The 17,520-nt window shown below is 38.1% G+C and overlaps 1 protein-coding gene across 1 annotated transcript in view; it reads right to left on the bottom strand.

Annotated features, from left to right (window-relative positions):
• Positions 1-11,638: 11,638 nt before the first annotated feature.
• Positions 11,639-17,520, bottom strand: part of LOC126858990 (uncharacterized) — a 63,300-nt gene continuing 57,418 nt past the window's right edge. The window contains exon 3 of the mRNA XM_050609804.1: positions 11,639-11,748. Within this exon, the coding sequence (XP_050465761.1) occupies positions 11,685-11,748 (64 nt within the window). The 3' untranslated portion in view covers positions 11,639-11,684. The remainder of the gene's footprint in view (positions 11,749-17,520) is intronic.

Below are 17,520 nucleotides of genomic sequence, written 5' to 3'. Positions count from 1 at the left end.
CTGGTCGACGACCTGGTTTCAGCCGAGGGCGGTCTCGAGGGTAGATTTTTGATCAGCTACCTGAGCAATAAACGAATGAATGGGATTCCTTCAGCATTCCCGTAGGACATGTCTATCCTGTTTTTGATTTTTGACCTAAGCTCTGTCCTCGACGTACGATGACGTTGATGAAGACATCCGGATGACTCTTTTTTGTGCTTTTAATTAGCCTCGAGTTAGACCTCCGAAGAATTAGGGATCTTCTCTATTGGAACAGTTCAACTCTATTTTTTTTTTTTTCTTTACGAGAATGAAATGTGATAACTGAATTTGTGAATGATCATAAATTCTCGCTGTCATAAAAGAGATGCTTGACCGTTTCACAATAAAATACAAATTTCTTATTTTTTATTAATAAATTATTTTATTTTAGAGAAAATTTTTCCATTCTCTCCCTCGCATAATAATCATAATTTTTTTAAAGAATATTATCTTTTCATTAATTCAAGACAATTCTATACAATTTAACGATGCATCTGAAATGTGACATTTCGATTCATCGTAATCTTTCTCTACAATTATATATATAAATAAGAATATATATATATATACACATGATCGCACTCTTGAATTGTGTCCTGAAGAAAAACGTAAACATTTTATAAAATTGATATATCTCTTCATTCGTATTGCTTTGTGAAATCTTTTTATAGTCCATATCCTTATAGACAGAAATGTTGAAATTACATGTAGATTAATCGGATTTGTTGCCTTTTCACTTGCACAGTTTTGAAACAACTGTAAAATCGGCCTTTAAGATATGCATTTCCGTTAAAGTCCGTCTCGTTTCTTACTTATTTCACCATCAGCGCATCGTATAATTTCTATGCGATCGCTCGTCACTTCATAGACACGTGAAGAAGATTAAGACGCATTTACGAACGAGTAGCTCGAGGTACGAGAGGCTATGCGTACGAGGGCAGCAGGAATTCCAAAGATGAAATTACCTTACGAGGAATTCCTGAATCGGTTATACGAACGCGGCAGTTAGGTCCGAATCGTGACAGCCCAGGGCGTGCACGCGAGCTTACAAGAAAATTTCAGATCGACCTGGCGAAATTGGAAGGGAGGCCTTTTAACGAGATACGGTCATCGTTGCGGTCCAACGTGTGGTCATCTTTTTACGGTCATTTTTTCGACGCGCGTACTCCCTTCCTCCTCTCCCCTCTCTCTCTCTCTCTCTCTTTCCCCCTGGCCAACCGACCGACGATTGTAATTACTTTTGCGATACTTCACCTCCGCGGCTTTTCAATTGCACACACCCGCTATATCGTGCCGCACCGCAATTTTTTCTCCCGTTACGCTTTACGCATACCCATTTGCAGACTCTGTTTGTAACGTATCGCATCTGTGTAATACAGTTCGTATATTTTCACAAATGCACTATGCACAATGGAAAATTGTTGTTCGCGTTTAATGGGTCACAAATAAACCCGCGTATTTTCTGCCAGTATCGTATCGTGTTCCAAGGATATATGCGCGGCCGTATACACGAGTTGACATGAAAAATGTTATGCGTTGCGGATCACGAGTAATAAGCGTTGTTGTTTATCAAACGAAAGGACCTAGCTAAAATCCGAGATCGAGTCGTTTTACTTCACCGAGATCAAATAAACAAACCGAAAATCCACAGGAATATTCGCTAAACTTATTTACATATAGTTATGTTTTAAAATAATGTGCAATTTTGCGCTTACAATAAGATGTTCGGCACAGTTTCAACTACGTACTCATATAACATGGAAATAATTAAATATTGCTATTTTTTAAAGTTTCAAAATAAAAATAAAAACAAAAAAAAAAAAACAAAATAAAAATGTCTCTCTTAGAAATAAGAGACACGATAATGTGCTCTATTTTATAATTAGTATTATACGTGCCCAGATTTTTAATTATTTATAAAAACAGTAAAAAATTCAATGGACAATGCAAGTAACAAATTCACGCAAAAAGACATTTCTTTTAAAAATTTATGTGAAATATTATTTCTTCAAACTATATACTGTGTACAATAGAAAGAAAAATTTTCAGAAAAGATGATCGCTATGTGTAGATGGCTCGATCTCTCATGATGGAATGGAATAAAAATTTTTCCAGTCGTCGTATAGTTTTCAAACTTGACATACACTTTAAACCATCGTTCCGCCATCACCTCACTGTCAAATAATCTAAGTCCGACTGCGAGGACAGTGTTTGATGCCGTTTAATACACGGGCATTTGACGCCCGACGTATGTATCTGCGAGATATGCTACGATATGCAACAGCTCTATATACAGTATACGTAAGTTTCTACTCGCGAATTTAAATCAACGATATGGTATATATCTCAGGGCGTAACCAAAGAGGTAGTTGGTAGGTAGGTATAAGGGATCTTATTGATCTGGTAGCCCGGGGCGTGTCATCCTGGGCTGTTGGCCGCAGGGAGGACCGCGGCTAACCCTAAAGCAAAGGGGATCCCCGTAGCGCCGCGCATGCGCCCGAGAAACCGTTTTCTCTGCCCAGAGGGCTAACTTACACCAATCACCAGGAGCTAGAAACCCTTTTCGCCGAGGGGTCCTCTAAGAGAGAACTTCCCTCTTGAAAGGGGAGAAAAACTATATATTTGCCGCCCGCTCTCCCTCTCTTTCTTGTCTCTCTCTCTCTCTCTCTCTTTCTCTCTCTCTCTCTCTCACTCTCCTTCTTTTGTCATTGTTCCGCTCGTCGCTCCGAAAATTCACCTCTGTCCAAATGTCTTACCTCCTGAAATTTCCCAAAGATGAAGCGACTGAATCAACGGAATACTCGTCCGCAGGAGTGAAATCTTATTATTGAAAAGTATTGTTCCATAGATTTTATTGTAATAATACACAGTATAATCTCTTTGTATAATACATGTGTTATTTTAGCTTCGATAATGAATATTCCTAAGTTTCTCTCCTTTCTTCTTTGATAGAACACTAATCCGAAATAATAAATTCTGCATTCAATATTTAGTGCAAATACAGTGTTAACTACATTATCATATCAAGTAAAAAAGTTTCGAAATGCGCATCGCCTACGACTCTAAACCAGTTGCTCGCGCGCATATAAAGATATCCCGCCCATAACATCGTAATTACGGCTGTCAGAATAGTCATAATTTTAGCGGATACATTCTCGCATCCATAGACCGGAGGGGGCTATATCGCTATTGACGTATAGAAGTGTTAAATGGCGCAAGTTTATTGTGGGTAATCGATACCGCCGAGTACATACCAGGTGTAAGACTGCGCTTACGTGCGTATAGAAAAGATCGTCGACAGAAACGCATATTCTCTAAGTCTCGAGACTATTTATCATTATGACACGGTCCAAGAATGAGTTATTGCGGATTTACATTACGCGTATTTACATCTCTTCCCGATGCGCAGAATTATTTCACGTCAACGCGATAGTATCCCTCGCGTCTGTTGCAAGTTTTCATACATTATAATTTGCACGTATACGAAAAACGTTATCATCGATTCTACATTCAATTCTGCTTCCCTGGACACTGCGAACAAATCTCAAAATCCTGTTAAAAGACATACCTTGAAAAAAAAAAAAAGTTTTCGAAAGCCGGCAGACATCCGAAAAAAATCAACAAAAAGAATTCGATGTTCTCAAAATCAATAATAAATATCCTTAAACTTGACATTATGTATTTAATTATTTCCCTAAAAATATATAATTATTAACAAGTCACATTTTATGTTCAAAACGAATAAAAAATTAAATGATTGAAGGCTTTATTAGCAGCGCACGTCTTAATCAAAGGAATAAGAAGTGAGATAAGGAAAGAGCGAGTAATCAATCAAACACGCTTATCTTCTACTCAAGGTGCTTTTAGGAAATCTTTCCTTGTACAAAGAATGCACACCGGTTTTCGTTCAAAACCCGAATGGTGCGTCCGAATCAACGTTTAAGACACGACCCTTGAAAATAAAACATAGCACACGCGTACACACGCACGAGGGGGGAGGGGAGGGGAGGGGGGGGTTAACGTAGCGATAACGTTACGGGCTATTAAAGGGTCCGGTCGCTTCGCGAAGCGCGCGAGCCACGGGGGCGTGAATGCCGATATTTAACGAGCACGCTAACTATTGGTACTTATCCGCCGTGTTTACACGCATCGCGTTATGGACTTCTTTCGCGAGTCCGTTCCTTCTTGTATCCTTCTTGTACGCCTCGGAGAAACATCGTAAATCACCATGGAAGTCGGCGCGTTGCGCTTCCACCACCAATCCCGCACGTATGCAACGGATGCCCCTATTGTGAGGTATCGACCGGAGACTGTTTCAAACGGAGCAGTTTAAAAAGAGACCGGTGGAGAAAGATCTCATTCTCTCTCTCCTTCTCTTTCTCGATAAATAATCTATTGTATAATGGAAAGTAGCTGCACGTGACACGTCTCCCTTTCCTCTTTTTAGGTTCAAATAATTTCTGTACATAATGATAAACGAGATTTACTCAATTTTCCTTACATTCGGTTTTAAAAATAGCTTAAATCAATTATCTTATAAATAAAAATTAAGTAAATTTTCACATTTAATCAATATGTATTAAGATGGAAAAATCACAATTTTAATTTCCATAAATTTCGTAACTTTTATAGTGGAATTTTTTTACTTGAAAAAGAATACCGCTGTTGAGTCACAAAAATAATGTACAAATATTAAATTAAAAGTTTGACATTTGTATCTCATCGGATCTAACTTGACAAAACACAATCACGAATAATTCATTTGTCTGACGTTTGATACAAAACTTCGAAATTGATCCTTTCTGAAAAATTTCCTTCAAAATTAAATCGAATTAATTGCTATTCAACAATGGAAAAGCTTATCGGAAGAATCTTTATAAAAATTTAGCACGCGTATTCGCATATTCAAATTTAATCACCTCCATTCTACATAATTATCTAAATATATATCGGCCACCCAATATTTATTTTCTCACGATCGCTTATTAAATTTAAGATCGTATATTACTAAATACACGATGATAGCACGGTACGCTAATACGAATTCCAATGCAAATCGCCCGCAAAGATCCTCGTCCCGATCGAGTGACGCTGTTTAACTACCGAACCTAGTTTCGATGTGAACCTACTGAAATACGGTTTTGGCAAATATCGACTTCGATTCCGGCAGTTCAGCTGCCGTGTGTGTACCGAATTCGGTTTCGGTAAATACATCGGGAGCAGTTAATCGAAAATTTCCGCTATCGCTATCTATTATAACATGCCTACGTTAACTTGTATGTACGTCGCATTACGCAAACATATTTTATTGTGACTAAAAGTGAGAGTATAAAAATCACCAAAATAGAATGCGATATAATATTTCTCACAAGATTTTTTACCAATATTTTTTTTAAAGTTAATAATATAAATTGTTTAACAATAAAATTTTTACATATAATTTGTGAAAAATAATTTAAAAAATTAGATTCAAATTCGTGTAAAGATATGATTTTTCTTCAAAAATGATAGAAATAAGATACTTCGAATTAAAATATATATGCAAATTATATTAATATATAAGGAAAAAATATATAATTCAAAAAGATATAAACAGGCTAATTAAAGTAGGTAGATAATGGAAGATATAGATTGAACATATTTTGTGCTAGATACTTTCATCAGAAATATGTAGCAATCATATGTAGCTCATAACACGTGTGCAAGGAGAAACCTCTAGTCTTGCCAGCGGCATTGTAAACTCTTTCTCTCTCTATTTCTCTCCAACGATCGTTATCGTATCCCGATAAATCGGGCACGTTGTATCGTTAGATACAAGTGCGAAGATAAGCGTCGGAGAACCATCGTACCCAGTGCGTGCACAGATTGCCGTGGTCGAAAAAAAAAAAAAAAAAATGGAAAACATTGTGCGTAGAGGCAGGTTATAATTCGCGTCGAAAGAAAGAAATATACACTTCGAGAAAAGAAATCGCGAATAAGAGCGGAACTAGCTAATAAATCTCGTGTTAAAGTTAGATGGAGTAAAATGCGTGTATTCTGCCAAAAGTTAAAAAATATATTGTTTTGCATCGACACAATAATTGATCAGGTTGATTAAATAAAATTTTCTCTCCTAAAGATTATATATGATAGATATATTAATATTAAAGTTAATAAAGAAATTTCATTATAAATAATCTTGAAACTTGAATTTAAAATTCGGATTATCTTTCTCTCCGCATGTCATCTATCGATTTATTTCTTTATGTGGCAGAAATTGACGCCAAGTAATCGGTGATCGAGTTCTTTCTAGAATTCGACATTCATAAAAAGAGGGCAGACAAAAGAGAGGTGAGAGGGAGAAGAAGCGTCGCTCGTCGTTACCTCCGACGCAATCTGGACGTCGAATCTCCGTGGTCCACGAGATAAGCACCGAGTCGCGATATCCATTCTTGAAAATTCGCAACGGATCCACGCAGATACCTTCACCAAAAGAAAGAGGAAGGAAAAGGAAGAAGTATTCTTCTCCTCCATGCTCCGTCTTGCTTCGGCGCAATCCTCTAGTTGCTATAATACGTTGTCCGCGGTTCCCTCTCGAAGCTTGAAAAAGTGCGAGAAGGGCGAATAAAGGAACGAGAGGATCAGGACGAGAACGACGACGAGGACGAGGATGAGGACGAGAACGGCGGCGACTACGAAGAACGAAAGCGTAGAAGGGGCGGTAAATCGCGGTGGGGCAGGAGCAGGGGGGGAACGCAAGGGGTTAGACGTCGGTGCATAATCGATGATCACAGTCATAATAAATGAAGTATGTCTTGGTAGGAGGTGGGTAGGATGTAGGTACCTGACGACGGCCCCGGGCGTCCGCAGGGAAGATCATCTTCCCTGGTCCGTAATCCGAGGTGTGCGTCGCGTATCGCGTATCCGATCGGAATCTCCGGCGCTCCCCGGGACCGGACCGAAAGTAGCTAATCATAATAACGTGCCGGTACCCTAGTACCCAGGTGCGTGCACGCCCTGCTACGATTACCCGACATTATAAATTTCAGTTGCCCTCGACGCGCACATGTACCCCGTCGCGCTCCCGCCCCCTCCTCCCCGCCGCCTCATCTCTCCGGCAAAGATGCGCGCAAGATGTAGTACTGTGGTGCTTCTTTCGCTCGTCTCGATCGCGGCCGTGTTCCAGCCTTCCTCATGGTCGTCGTGACGGAAATAAGCTATGGCGATCGGCCGAACAAATGGCGGATTATTTTCAGTGATAAACCGAATGCGCTGTTTGAATTCATTAACATTTTTAAAGATGCGCAAGGAAATCAATCCTTTCTCTCTATCGCAATTTTTAATATCTTTATTATTAAGGGAAATATATTAAAATTATCCGAAAGCACGGTTTATCTGTCATCACGTCGACAAACTGTACATATATGTATAATCCTATAGCTTCGCGAAACACGTAAAGCCAGAAAAGGAGGAAACATTGGATCTACAGTCATGACTTATTTGACTAAGAGTGTTTTTCACTCACATCTATAAATCCGCATTCATGGAAAAGCAAAAACGGGAATATAGCATTTTAGTTGTATTTCTCGCGTCGGTGGAAAATAATTTCCATTTAAAAAACGAAATTTATGAGGTTTTGAACAAAGCATTTCTATTATAAATTAAATTAAAGAAAGCTCTTAAATTTATCTCTCACATCAACGCTACTTTTCTTAATTAATCGAGTATTTGTAGAGAAAAATATGCGGTATTTTCTGAAATCTTACGTATATCAGATAATCTACATCCCATATGTAAAATGCCCGACAGGTTCCTGGACCGAAATCTCGAATGAACGCCGAGATAGAGAGTTCGAAACAGGAGCAAGTGGGGCTGTGCGTCGTACATGTACGAAAGACACAGGGGGAGAAAGATGAAAGATATATCCCTTCGAGACAAGGACGATGGGACATATGGACAAAGAAACAGGATGTAAGATTGCTGCGGAAGGGAGAGTCGAGCGGAAAGAGACGGAAGCGTGCGGAAAAGCGTATATAGAGAAGCGGGAGAGAGACGAGGAGTCTCGACGATGGGGAAGGACGGCGGGATGGAAGGGAGAGAGGGAGAGGGAGGGGGGAAGGGAGAGATGGGAGAGGGGAAGGGGGAGAATAGAGTCGGAGAGGCACCGAAGTTGGAATTGATCGGAGGAGGAAGGATTGCAGGGACGAACGCGGAGGGTCGCCCGCAGCGCAAGCGCCCCTCAGGCGACGTCACATTGATTCCTCCGGGAAGAGCTTACAAAATGGCCGCCGGCGTTCCATTCCTTCCTTGCTATTCGTACGGGGTAGGCTTCCGTCTATCTAGGTCTCTTTGTCTGAGGGGGGTATGTATGCGCGAATATACCGTGGGCGGCTGCCGTGGCGTTGTTGGCGAGGACGGGTGTGAGGAAATCGATGCACCTTGGAGGAACTATGAGGCTGCGGGTCTCCCTCGTATAATCTCGCTAGGTTCAGCCTAGAAGAGACGACGACGACGACCGGATGGCTGGTTGGTTGGTTGGTTGGTTGGTTGGATGGTTGGGTGACTGGCTGGCTGGCTGGATGAGCGAACGAAGTAGAGTTACAAGCGCGGAAGGAATCGAATTATCAACCGAGGCGGAAGGTGCAACCTCCAAAGATAAACTGCCTGTCTAAAGTGAATCTTAATCCGATACTGACGATGTAACCGTTTATCAGATAAGGTTGCCGCGGCCTACCGAGATTAGACGACATGCAGCGGAACGCACAGCTTTCTCTATACACGTCGATCGGGAACAACGTTGCCGATTGTGAATTATGTTGCGCATTATGTTACCTGTGCAAGTTGCTCTCGAATAATTTAGCGCAATAACGCGATGTAGCTACGCTGAATAATATACGAAGCGAGATTTGTATCAGTCGTTGATTGCCGTTCAACACGCGTAAATACAAAAATTTAACTAACCTGCATATACATTAAGCATGCACACTTGAAGTATGTATTTTTAGATTTTGAACTTGATATACAAATTTATATTCGCGTCACCAGACAAGAAAATATAATTCTGAATTGAAAAGAAATCGAGAAATTTCGAAAGAGTGTAAAATATTTATATAATAGCAACAAACACATCACGCTCGTGTATGTGTGTGTGTGTGTGAATTAAATCTAACAATAATTCTCGATCTTGAATAAATTATATTTTTTCTTTATACACTCTTTTATTTCCATTTCTCCTTTTTAAAGAAACAATGATACTATTTTAAGCGACATTAAACCCGTCGATTGACAAACGAGCTAAAGCGAAATCTACTTCCTCGTCTCGATAATAAGCGAGGATTCGATCCAGATTGCAAATTTTATCGTTTATGACGCGCATCTCTACAATGCCTCGAGAGCAGTCTGATCGTTGGCGTTCCATGTTCGCATCGCCCGTAGCCTCCACATAGTTTGTATACGCATACACACGTGTAAGAATGAATGTGCACGCGTCTCTTCTCTCTCTCTCTCTCTCTCTCTCTCTCTCTCTCTCTCTCTCTGTTTCCGAGAGCTCTATCTCGCCATAAATATTAAGAAGCGCTATAAACAAAGTCGCCGATTATAATAAGACGAGCGGTAATGTCGTGCACGAAGGTACGCGCACCTGACATCGAATTCATGATGGCGAAGGCCAGTATTACACTTAAAGGCAGGATAATTGGGCTTAAATATTGCTGCGTTTCGTTAGAGAACGCGAGGCGGGGAACGGCAAGGCACGCCGAAAAAATTCGCCAATCTCCGCGTCAATGATGCGTCTTGTTTTACAGCCCCGAAAAAAATAAATACTTCTCGTCTCTTTTTTACGAATGTTGACGGTAAAAGGAAGAAAACAAAGAATGCGAGGCGCTGCTTACACTGCGGGCCTTCGCATGGAAATTTCAATTACCGTTCATATCCTGTTGCAATATTGACACGCACACAATTGTACGTATCTGTCAGATTATAGTGTTAGCGCATTCGATGACAATTGCATCATTTACAAAATAACTGATACCCGAAGGATAAATCAATGTGTAAATATCAATGTTCGATAAAGTTTACTGATGATTTAAGCGGGATGACATTTGTATAAATAGCTGTATTAATTTTATTCTATGACTCTTCATCTTAATGACATTGCAAAACATGTCAAATCAATTTACGGATTTCGTATGATATTAATTTTAATAATTCGAAAACACAGCACACACGTGATAATATGAGAATAATTATCTTTGTGATTTAGGGCAAAAAAAAAAAAACGTATAGCGTTCGTAAACATTGAAATCTTTTGAAATTGCGATGCTACTTTCCAGCTGTATGCATAATGTTGTGAAGTATTAAAACTTGTTTTCATATGGAAAAACAACTTCCTCGCTTATTATCGCATCGCAGCGAAGCGAATTGCTAGGTATCCACAATGATTGCCCGGTATTAAGGTGTCATGATCCACGCATATCCATAAAATACAGAACATCATCATATATTATATCATATGATGTTGACTTTTTCATATTTTCGATATTATCGCGCGGTTATTTAAAAGAATAATCTTTTTTGACCTGCCTGTAGCATTCCCCGATTCATGTTTAATAAATCTGTCATAAATCTACGATATCTCTTTCCGATTACGATGAATAAGATATTTATAATTATTTAAATATAAATGTAAATATCAAAAAATTTTTTCTCTATAAAATAAAAAAATATTTTTTACAAAAAACAATCTAACATTTTCAATCAAAATTCCCGACATTATCACACACGTCTATTTTTATAATTAATAAAGACGAGAAAATTGGCTTGTGTTTTTGTTCAGAAAAAATTGCGAATATATATTTCAAATATACAAGAATTACATGACGTTTTTGATTTTAATAGCTAGAGAGATAAAAAATGGCGATTCTCTTTTAGCGTTCATCAAACGTCAACCGTTTGGAATGTTCCAGGTGATCGCGTGCGATACGCGTCGTTACCAGCATGCCCTACGAATTCACCCTCAAGTGGGGACTTTCAGTCTGCGGTGACCATGAAATGACGCTTCAATATGCATGTGGTACGCGGTCCTTTCATCCCTTCGTCCACCATGACGTCCTTGTTCCTCTATCGGCAACCCTCGCTTCCTCATGTCTCTCTGTATTTCTTTTTTTTTTCGATTTTCCTCTCTCTTTCTCTCTCTCTCTCTCTCTCATTTCTCTCGTGGGGTATGCTCTCCAGTAGGGTAGTTGCTGCTAATGTCGGCTGGATCATTATCCATTCTCTCTCCCCTCGTTCAAACCACCCTCGATCTCTCTCGCTTTGTCTCCCTCTCCCTCTCCCTCTCTCTCTCTCTCTCTCTCTCTCTCTATATATATATATATATATATATATATATATATATTCCTCCCGTTTGCGCAGCTCCTCTCTTCGGCTATCCGGCAATCGTGATTTTCCGTCCCCGCATCGACGCCCAACATAAACCGAGATCTGCCGCCGCATGAGAGCGGGCCAGATGTGACTACATTCCGCTTTGTGTCCCGCGGGTTAGCGAAATTCCCGCGTGAGCGAGTGAGACACCATGGTATACCGCGTTGCATTCCCCACATGATTCCCCTACTGTCTCTTACCCTCTTATTCCCTTCTACTCGATGTATTTCCGTATTTCTACCTCGTTTTCCTAGTCGCATCTTTCATTGGCTATCCCGTTTTACGCTTTCGAAAATGGCTCGTGCGTCATAGTTGCATACTATGATACTGAAATTCAATCTTAATTGTAATTGATTCGTCACAATAATCTTAGGTTTTGATTCGTAATAAATTTCCATTTTATTTTAAATTATAAGCTCTTGAGATACTTAAATTTTGTAACTAATTCTTTTTTCTCTTTCTTTCTTTCTTTTTATTTATCCTTCTTAAAATTATTATACATATATAAATATATACAATTGTTATACATTAAATAAATAAAGCCAATAAATAAATTATTTAATTAATATATTTTTTTTTTAATTTAATGTTTTGAATATATTTTAATTTATTTTTATCATTACATATGTATCCTTTTTATAACGGGTTATCATATTCGATGTCACTATGTTAAAAAAATTGTACATATATACATGCGCGTACGTGCATGTGTGTGTAAAAATATAAATTATAGTTTTATAAAATTTTATTAATATAAAGTATGTATACATATACATATATGTATATATATATATATATATATATATATATATATATATGTACATATGTTAACTGTATATTAAATTCTGATATTGTTACGTGATAATATATGCATTGTTATTACAATGTATCGCATAACGAACAACGTTATTATATTATATTACAAAGTTGTTGCATATGCACACACAAATACTCATAGTCCCATTTGTGCATCTAAAATTAATATCGGCGTCAGCGAACAAACATCGAGCGCGGCCACAGATTTTCGTACCTTTGAGTCTACTGATCATCGGACTGCTTAATCATTGGTATACGTGCCCCCGATGTAATGTCTAATAAAGCAGAAATGATTAAACAAAGGAACAGTACACACTCTCGTTCCCTCAGGCTGCATATACATTGTAGTTTGGTACGCAGCTGACACAGCTATTGCAATTTCAAAGCAATAATAATACAGTTCATAAACACAGGCAATTACTAAATTCGGAGGATTATGTTTAGAACATTAATTTGGCGTTCAGAAGATTATCATTGAGTTAATATCCTTTCGTGTTCTAATACTGTAAATTTCGCCGGTAGAACTGCAATATTAGTAAACTTTGAGTGGCCTGGCTCGCGCTTTCATACCAAAGTGTTAAATGTAATGTAACATAATTAATTGCACGTATCATCAATGTAATGTGTGTGTGTGTGTGTGTGTGTATGTATGTATATATATATATATATATATATATATATATATATATATATTATAAACTCGTGTTGCGAAAATAATAAAGTAAAAAATTTTTTATTATAAATTATTTTTTCAATTAATATTCACTAGAATAAATTAATTACTTTTTTTTTCAAAAAATATAGAGATATAATATATTCAAACTTTTACATATGTAATTATTATATAATTATCAATTCAAAACTGTTATTATTTTTTTTTTATTTAATGATAGTTATACTTTTAATGCTTTTTCCAATTATTTATACATTTTCTGATTCTTAAAAAAGTATGTAGCAATATCAATATTTTGAATTAAAAAAAAAAAAAAGATTTTTAATAATGATTAATAATCACTGACAACAAGTATTAAGACCTAAAGTCTAAATCAAGTTTTCATCCAATAGTTTCGCCGTTCCTGTTTTTTTTTGTTATTTATTGCTTACTATATTTTAATCATTTCTTAAGCAAATAAATTCAGATTCTTTACAGAATCATATATGAATGCCGCTATTGGCAAGCAAAGCTGCGCCCGACAAATCGGGTATGTATGTATAGCCACGTGCCGTGAGGTCGTCCCGCGCTCACTTCCGCCGCGGTCGTCGAAATCGAGCGTGTTAGCGCCGGAGCGGCAAGATTGATGTGCCTGGTGTCAGAAACGTAATTGAATGAGTGGCCGGTACCTGCGTCAGTGCCCGTAGCAAACGCCGCCGCTGTCCTCGCTCTTAATTCCGCCGCTCGCGGGTACGCGCGCACGGGTTTAGGACCCTAAACCTGCGATCAATTAACGGCGGACACCTGGGACGCAGGTTCGCACGTCAGCTCCGGAATTGGTCCTGAGCGTTCCCTTCATCGATTCGAGCCTCCCCATTCGACGGGGTCGTTTCCGCTGATACGAGCGATACTGTCACGTGCCGATAAAGAGTGAATTCTCCGATATCTAAATGCTATTTCGTAGACTTATACACGAAGATCTCTTTTTATTTTATAATTTCTCAATTCCATAGATTGTTATTTCTATAAATTTTTGGTTTACCTACGAGATTGCGAGAGAATTGATAATAGGTATCAAATTTTTTATGAAATATCTCGAAAAGCTATTGTCATATATTTTTTATCTATTAATTTTTCGATTAATTCTTGAAGTTATTTTTTCGGTGTACCTATTCAAAAATCAGATAATTGCATATATGCATATTTAGAAGAGACATACTCTATGTATCATGCAAATTCCATAGTGTCGGACAGTTTGGACTAATCGTAAATGCAGCTTGCAACGAAATTATGCCGTTTAGCGCACTGGAAGCGTTAATTACATATAACGTTGGATTACATATAACAATTAATCGAGACATAAATTGAGTCAAAATGCATTAATTTTAAGAACATTATTTGAATCTTTATTTAGAACATCATCAATCTTTTGTAAGATGAATTCGAAAAAAGTTTTTTCTCCACTTAAAAATTTCGTAAAATTTGAAATATCAAGCAGACATTAAATTTAATATATATGACATGTATGTTTAATAAATAAAATTATTAAAAAGAAGACAATTTTTTTTTTAATATTAATGATAATCTCTAATTATGTCGCGTAAAAGAGAGTTTTTTTACGAGAGAATTTAGGAAACGGAAAACGCAAGCAAAGCATGTCACTCGCATGTCACTCACATGTCACGGTGCTTTTGACGTTGCTGGCGAGTTGTTTTCTGTGAAACAGCATGCCCTTGTACAGGGTTCGTTACAGCAAATGTGACCGGTCGCGATGTCCTGTATTTCTCTTCTAATTTCTCTTCTAATTCCGCATACTCTCGCGAAGCTATTTCAATTACAGCGCTAGAAAGCAATTCTTCTTTGATCTGAGAGCATTTAAATAAAACATCACTCGGTAAGCGCCGAGTCTTCTTTGCGACTTCTTGCAAACGTCCGTAATGCATTCCTCTCAAGTAGTCCCTTTTATGAATCTGACCTACAATCTCAGTGTGACGCTATTTCTAGATGGTTTTGAAAACTGCGTCGTTATATACGCGTAAATATCTTAAAGACCGCTCGTTCCTATATACAAGATATCCCAGAATTAAACCAACAAACTTCAAATGGTTATAAAAGACATCGAAACAAACTAATTTTGCCAATAAACCTTTTGAAATTTATCGGTCTAATTCTGGGACACTCTGTATATGTTGCTTTTTAACAGCTCGTTTTTTATATACAAAGAAGAATAAAGTAAACAAAGTTACAAAATAATTTGCAAGACTATTCTCGTATGCCTTTGACTGTAATCGGTCAGAACAAGCAATTGATGTTTATATTACAGTTACTATCAACGTCAGGTACAATTATCGTTGTTTGTTCAGCAAACACGTAATTGTACGCTTCATCTAACAAGCATTCATCGTTCATTTACTACTAGTTCATCATTTATTAATTCATCCACTCATAAAACTTGGTCAGACTTTACGAATAAAGTTATACGTAATTATAAATAAAAGAGAATGTGAACGCGTTCTTATTTTTTCACTCATCACATCGATCATATTAGATTTTTAAATGATTTTCTATATCTATTTTCTCTCTTTTAAGGTGAAATTTACTTTTAAGATGAAATTTTGACAATTGACATTAATGACAATACGCTGAGAAAATATTACCAAACAATAATATAAAAAAAAATATGCTTCCAGATCACGTGAGCATTCCTTACATTTCATGTACTTTAACTCGAGGAAGTTAAAGGGATGCCGTAGTGTGGGAATCTCACGTACGCCGCGGTGGAATGTGTGGAATGGAGGGCACGAGTGGGCTAACCACCCATTAAGGAGAGCCCTAATCTCTAATTATTTAATAAAAATATGTTTACGACGTGGCGCATCGTACGCCCCCTTCGAGCTCGTCTTGCACCTTTTGCTTGTTTCGAAAAACACGATTGTAGTGACGGCGGTGGGGAGGGGAGGGGAGAGGGACTATTCGGGTCTTCAAAGGGTCGGAGGTCGATCTAACGAGCCGACGAAGATACGAAGGGCCGAAAAGAAAAGAAGTCATGTACACGCGGATGTATGTCAAATTTACGATTCGTTTGGATAAGGATCGCCAAGAAATTTCAACACATTTGCAAAAAAAAAAAAAAATATTTCAATCGCTCGTTTCAAATCTTTTCACTACGAAAATAATTTTCAATCATAATGATTGATATGTATAATATAATTCAACATTAACTTCTTTTATACAAAAATTTATGCAAAAATCATCCATATAATGTTAAATTGCACTTTCCATTATAAATATGTCTCGAAACGCAATCTCGATGTGATAAAAAAATCGTACACTTTTTTTCTATTTAATAAAATTTCCTACAATCGCACACTGAAGATTATCCGAAGAGATAAACATCCGCGTTGTTCTTTGCTTCTGTTCTATATACTTTTTTAGAATAAGTAAGTGAGAGGAGAGAGAATACCCGACACGAAACATTTGCTCCATCACGGATCGCCGCGTAGCTGAATTGGAAGCCCGGTGCTCTTTTGTTCAAACAGACCAAGGTGCCGTGTGTACACTGGTTTTCGTCCACACATATCTCTGTCTACGTGTATATGTACATATACGCGCCCAAATATTCTACACAATGATCGCGAATGGGTCTAATATCGTACTCGGCTTTGTCGTACTTGTTTACCTTGGCCCATTCTTGTCGGTATCGATCTTGTCCGCAATTTGGCGGAAGATCGGGAATAAGAAAGAAGAAGGAGAGAACGAGATTTTCCACAATGCTCCACATCTTTCGATTCAGCCTTCGTCCTTTGCAGACCGAGAGAAGCAAGATTTGGGGAAAACTTTATCGATATCAGGTTGTAAAACTCAATATTCCGTTACGGATATATATACAAAAAAAAAAATATATACGTGTGACAAATTTGAAATTATTGCACAGTAAAACAATTAAGCTTGTACAAGTACGCGATTTCTTCATTCGCTGCACATACATACATGATACATAAAAAGTTGAGATAAAGACAAATTGGCGCAAATCGAAATAATGATACGCGTGTCCTCGTTAACAAATTTTCCTAGAAATCTCATCCTCTCACAATATTTCATGAAACTCTCCCACAAAGATACAATAGATTCCGAGAGAGAATCGCATCTTGGAAAGCGAGCGAGGGAGGCTCGGAGAAAATAAGAGAGAGAGAGAGAGAGAGAGAGAGAGAGAGAGAGAGAGAGAGCGATTGCCTAGCCGAAACAGTCGAAAACTGTGGTTATGCTCTTCAAGAGCCACTAAAAGGGCGCCTACCTGCCAGAACCATTGATTACCGAAACGCTTCCCACACAGTCTCGCAGTCGGAACAAGTCAAACTGAGTTAAAAAGCGCTAACGGAGTTCACGAGGAACGGTAAGTATATATCCTTGCGCCACTTAGGGACCACTGTAATTTCCATTAGGGATTTCGGTGTGTACTCGCCACGAAGAATAGTCTCGGCCGCGGATACACTCTTCTACGCCCCGAAATGCCATTGCGCGAATTCGCGATCCAAATTGGAAGTTTCTCCCATGCCGCTATCCCAAAATCAGGAGAATGAAGAGAAACCTTGAAATATTTTTTTAGAAAACACTTTTATTTGTGCGATGTA

The sequence above is a fragment of the Cataglyphis hispanica genome, chromosome 2 (assembly GCF_021464435.1).
Source record: "Cataglyphis hispanica isolate Lineage 1 chromosome 2, ULB_Chis1_1.0, whole genome shotgun sequence".
In the NCBI taxonomy this organism is placed as follows: domain Eukaryota; kingdom Metazoa; phylum Arthropoda; class Insecta; order Hymenoptera; family Formicidae; genus Cataglyphis; species Cataglyphis hispanica.
The sequence above is the reverse complement of the archived record's forward strand: the minus strand, read 5'-3'. Positions and strand labels throughout refer to the sequence as shown.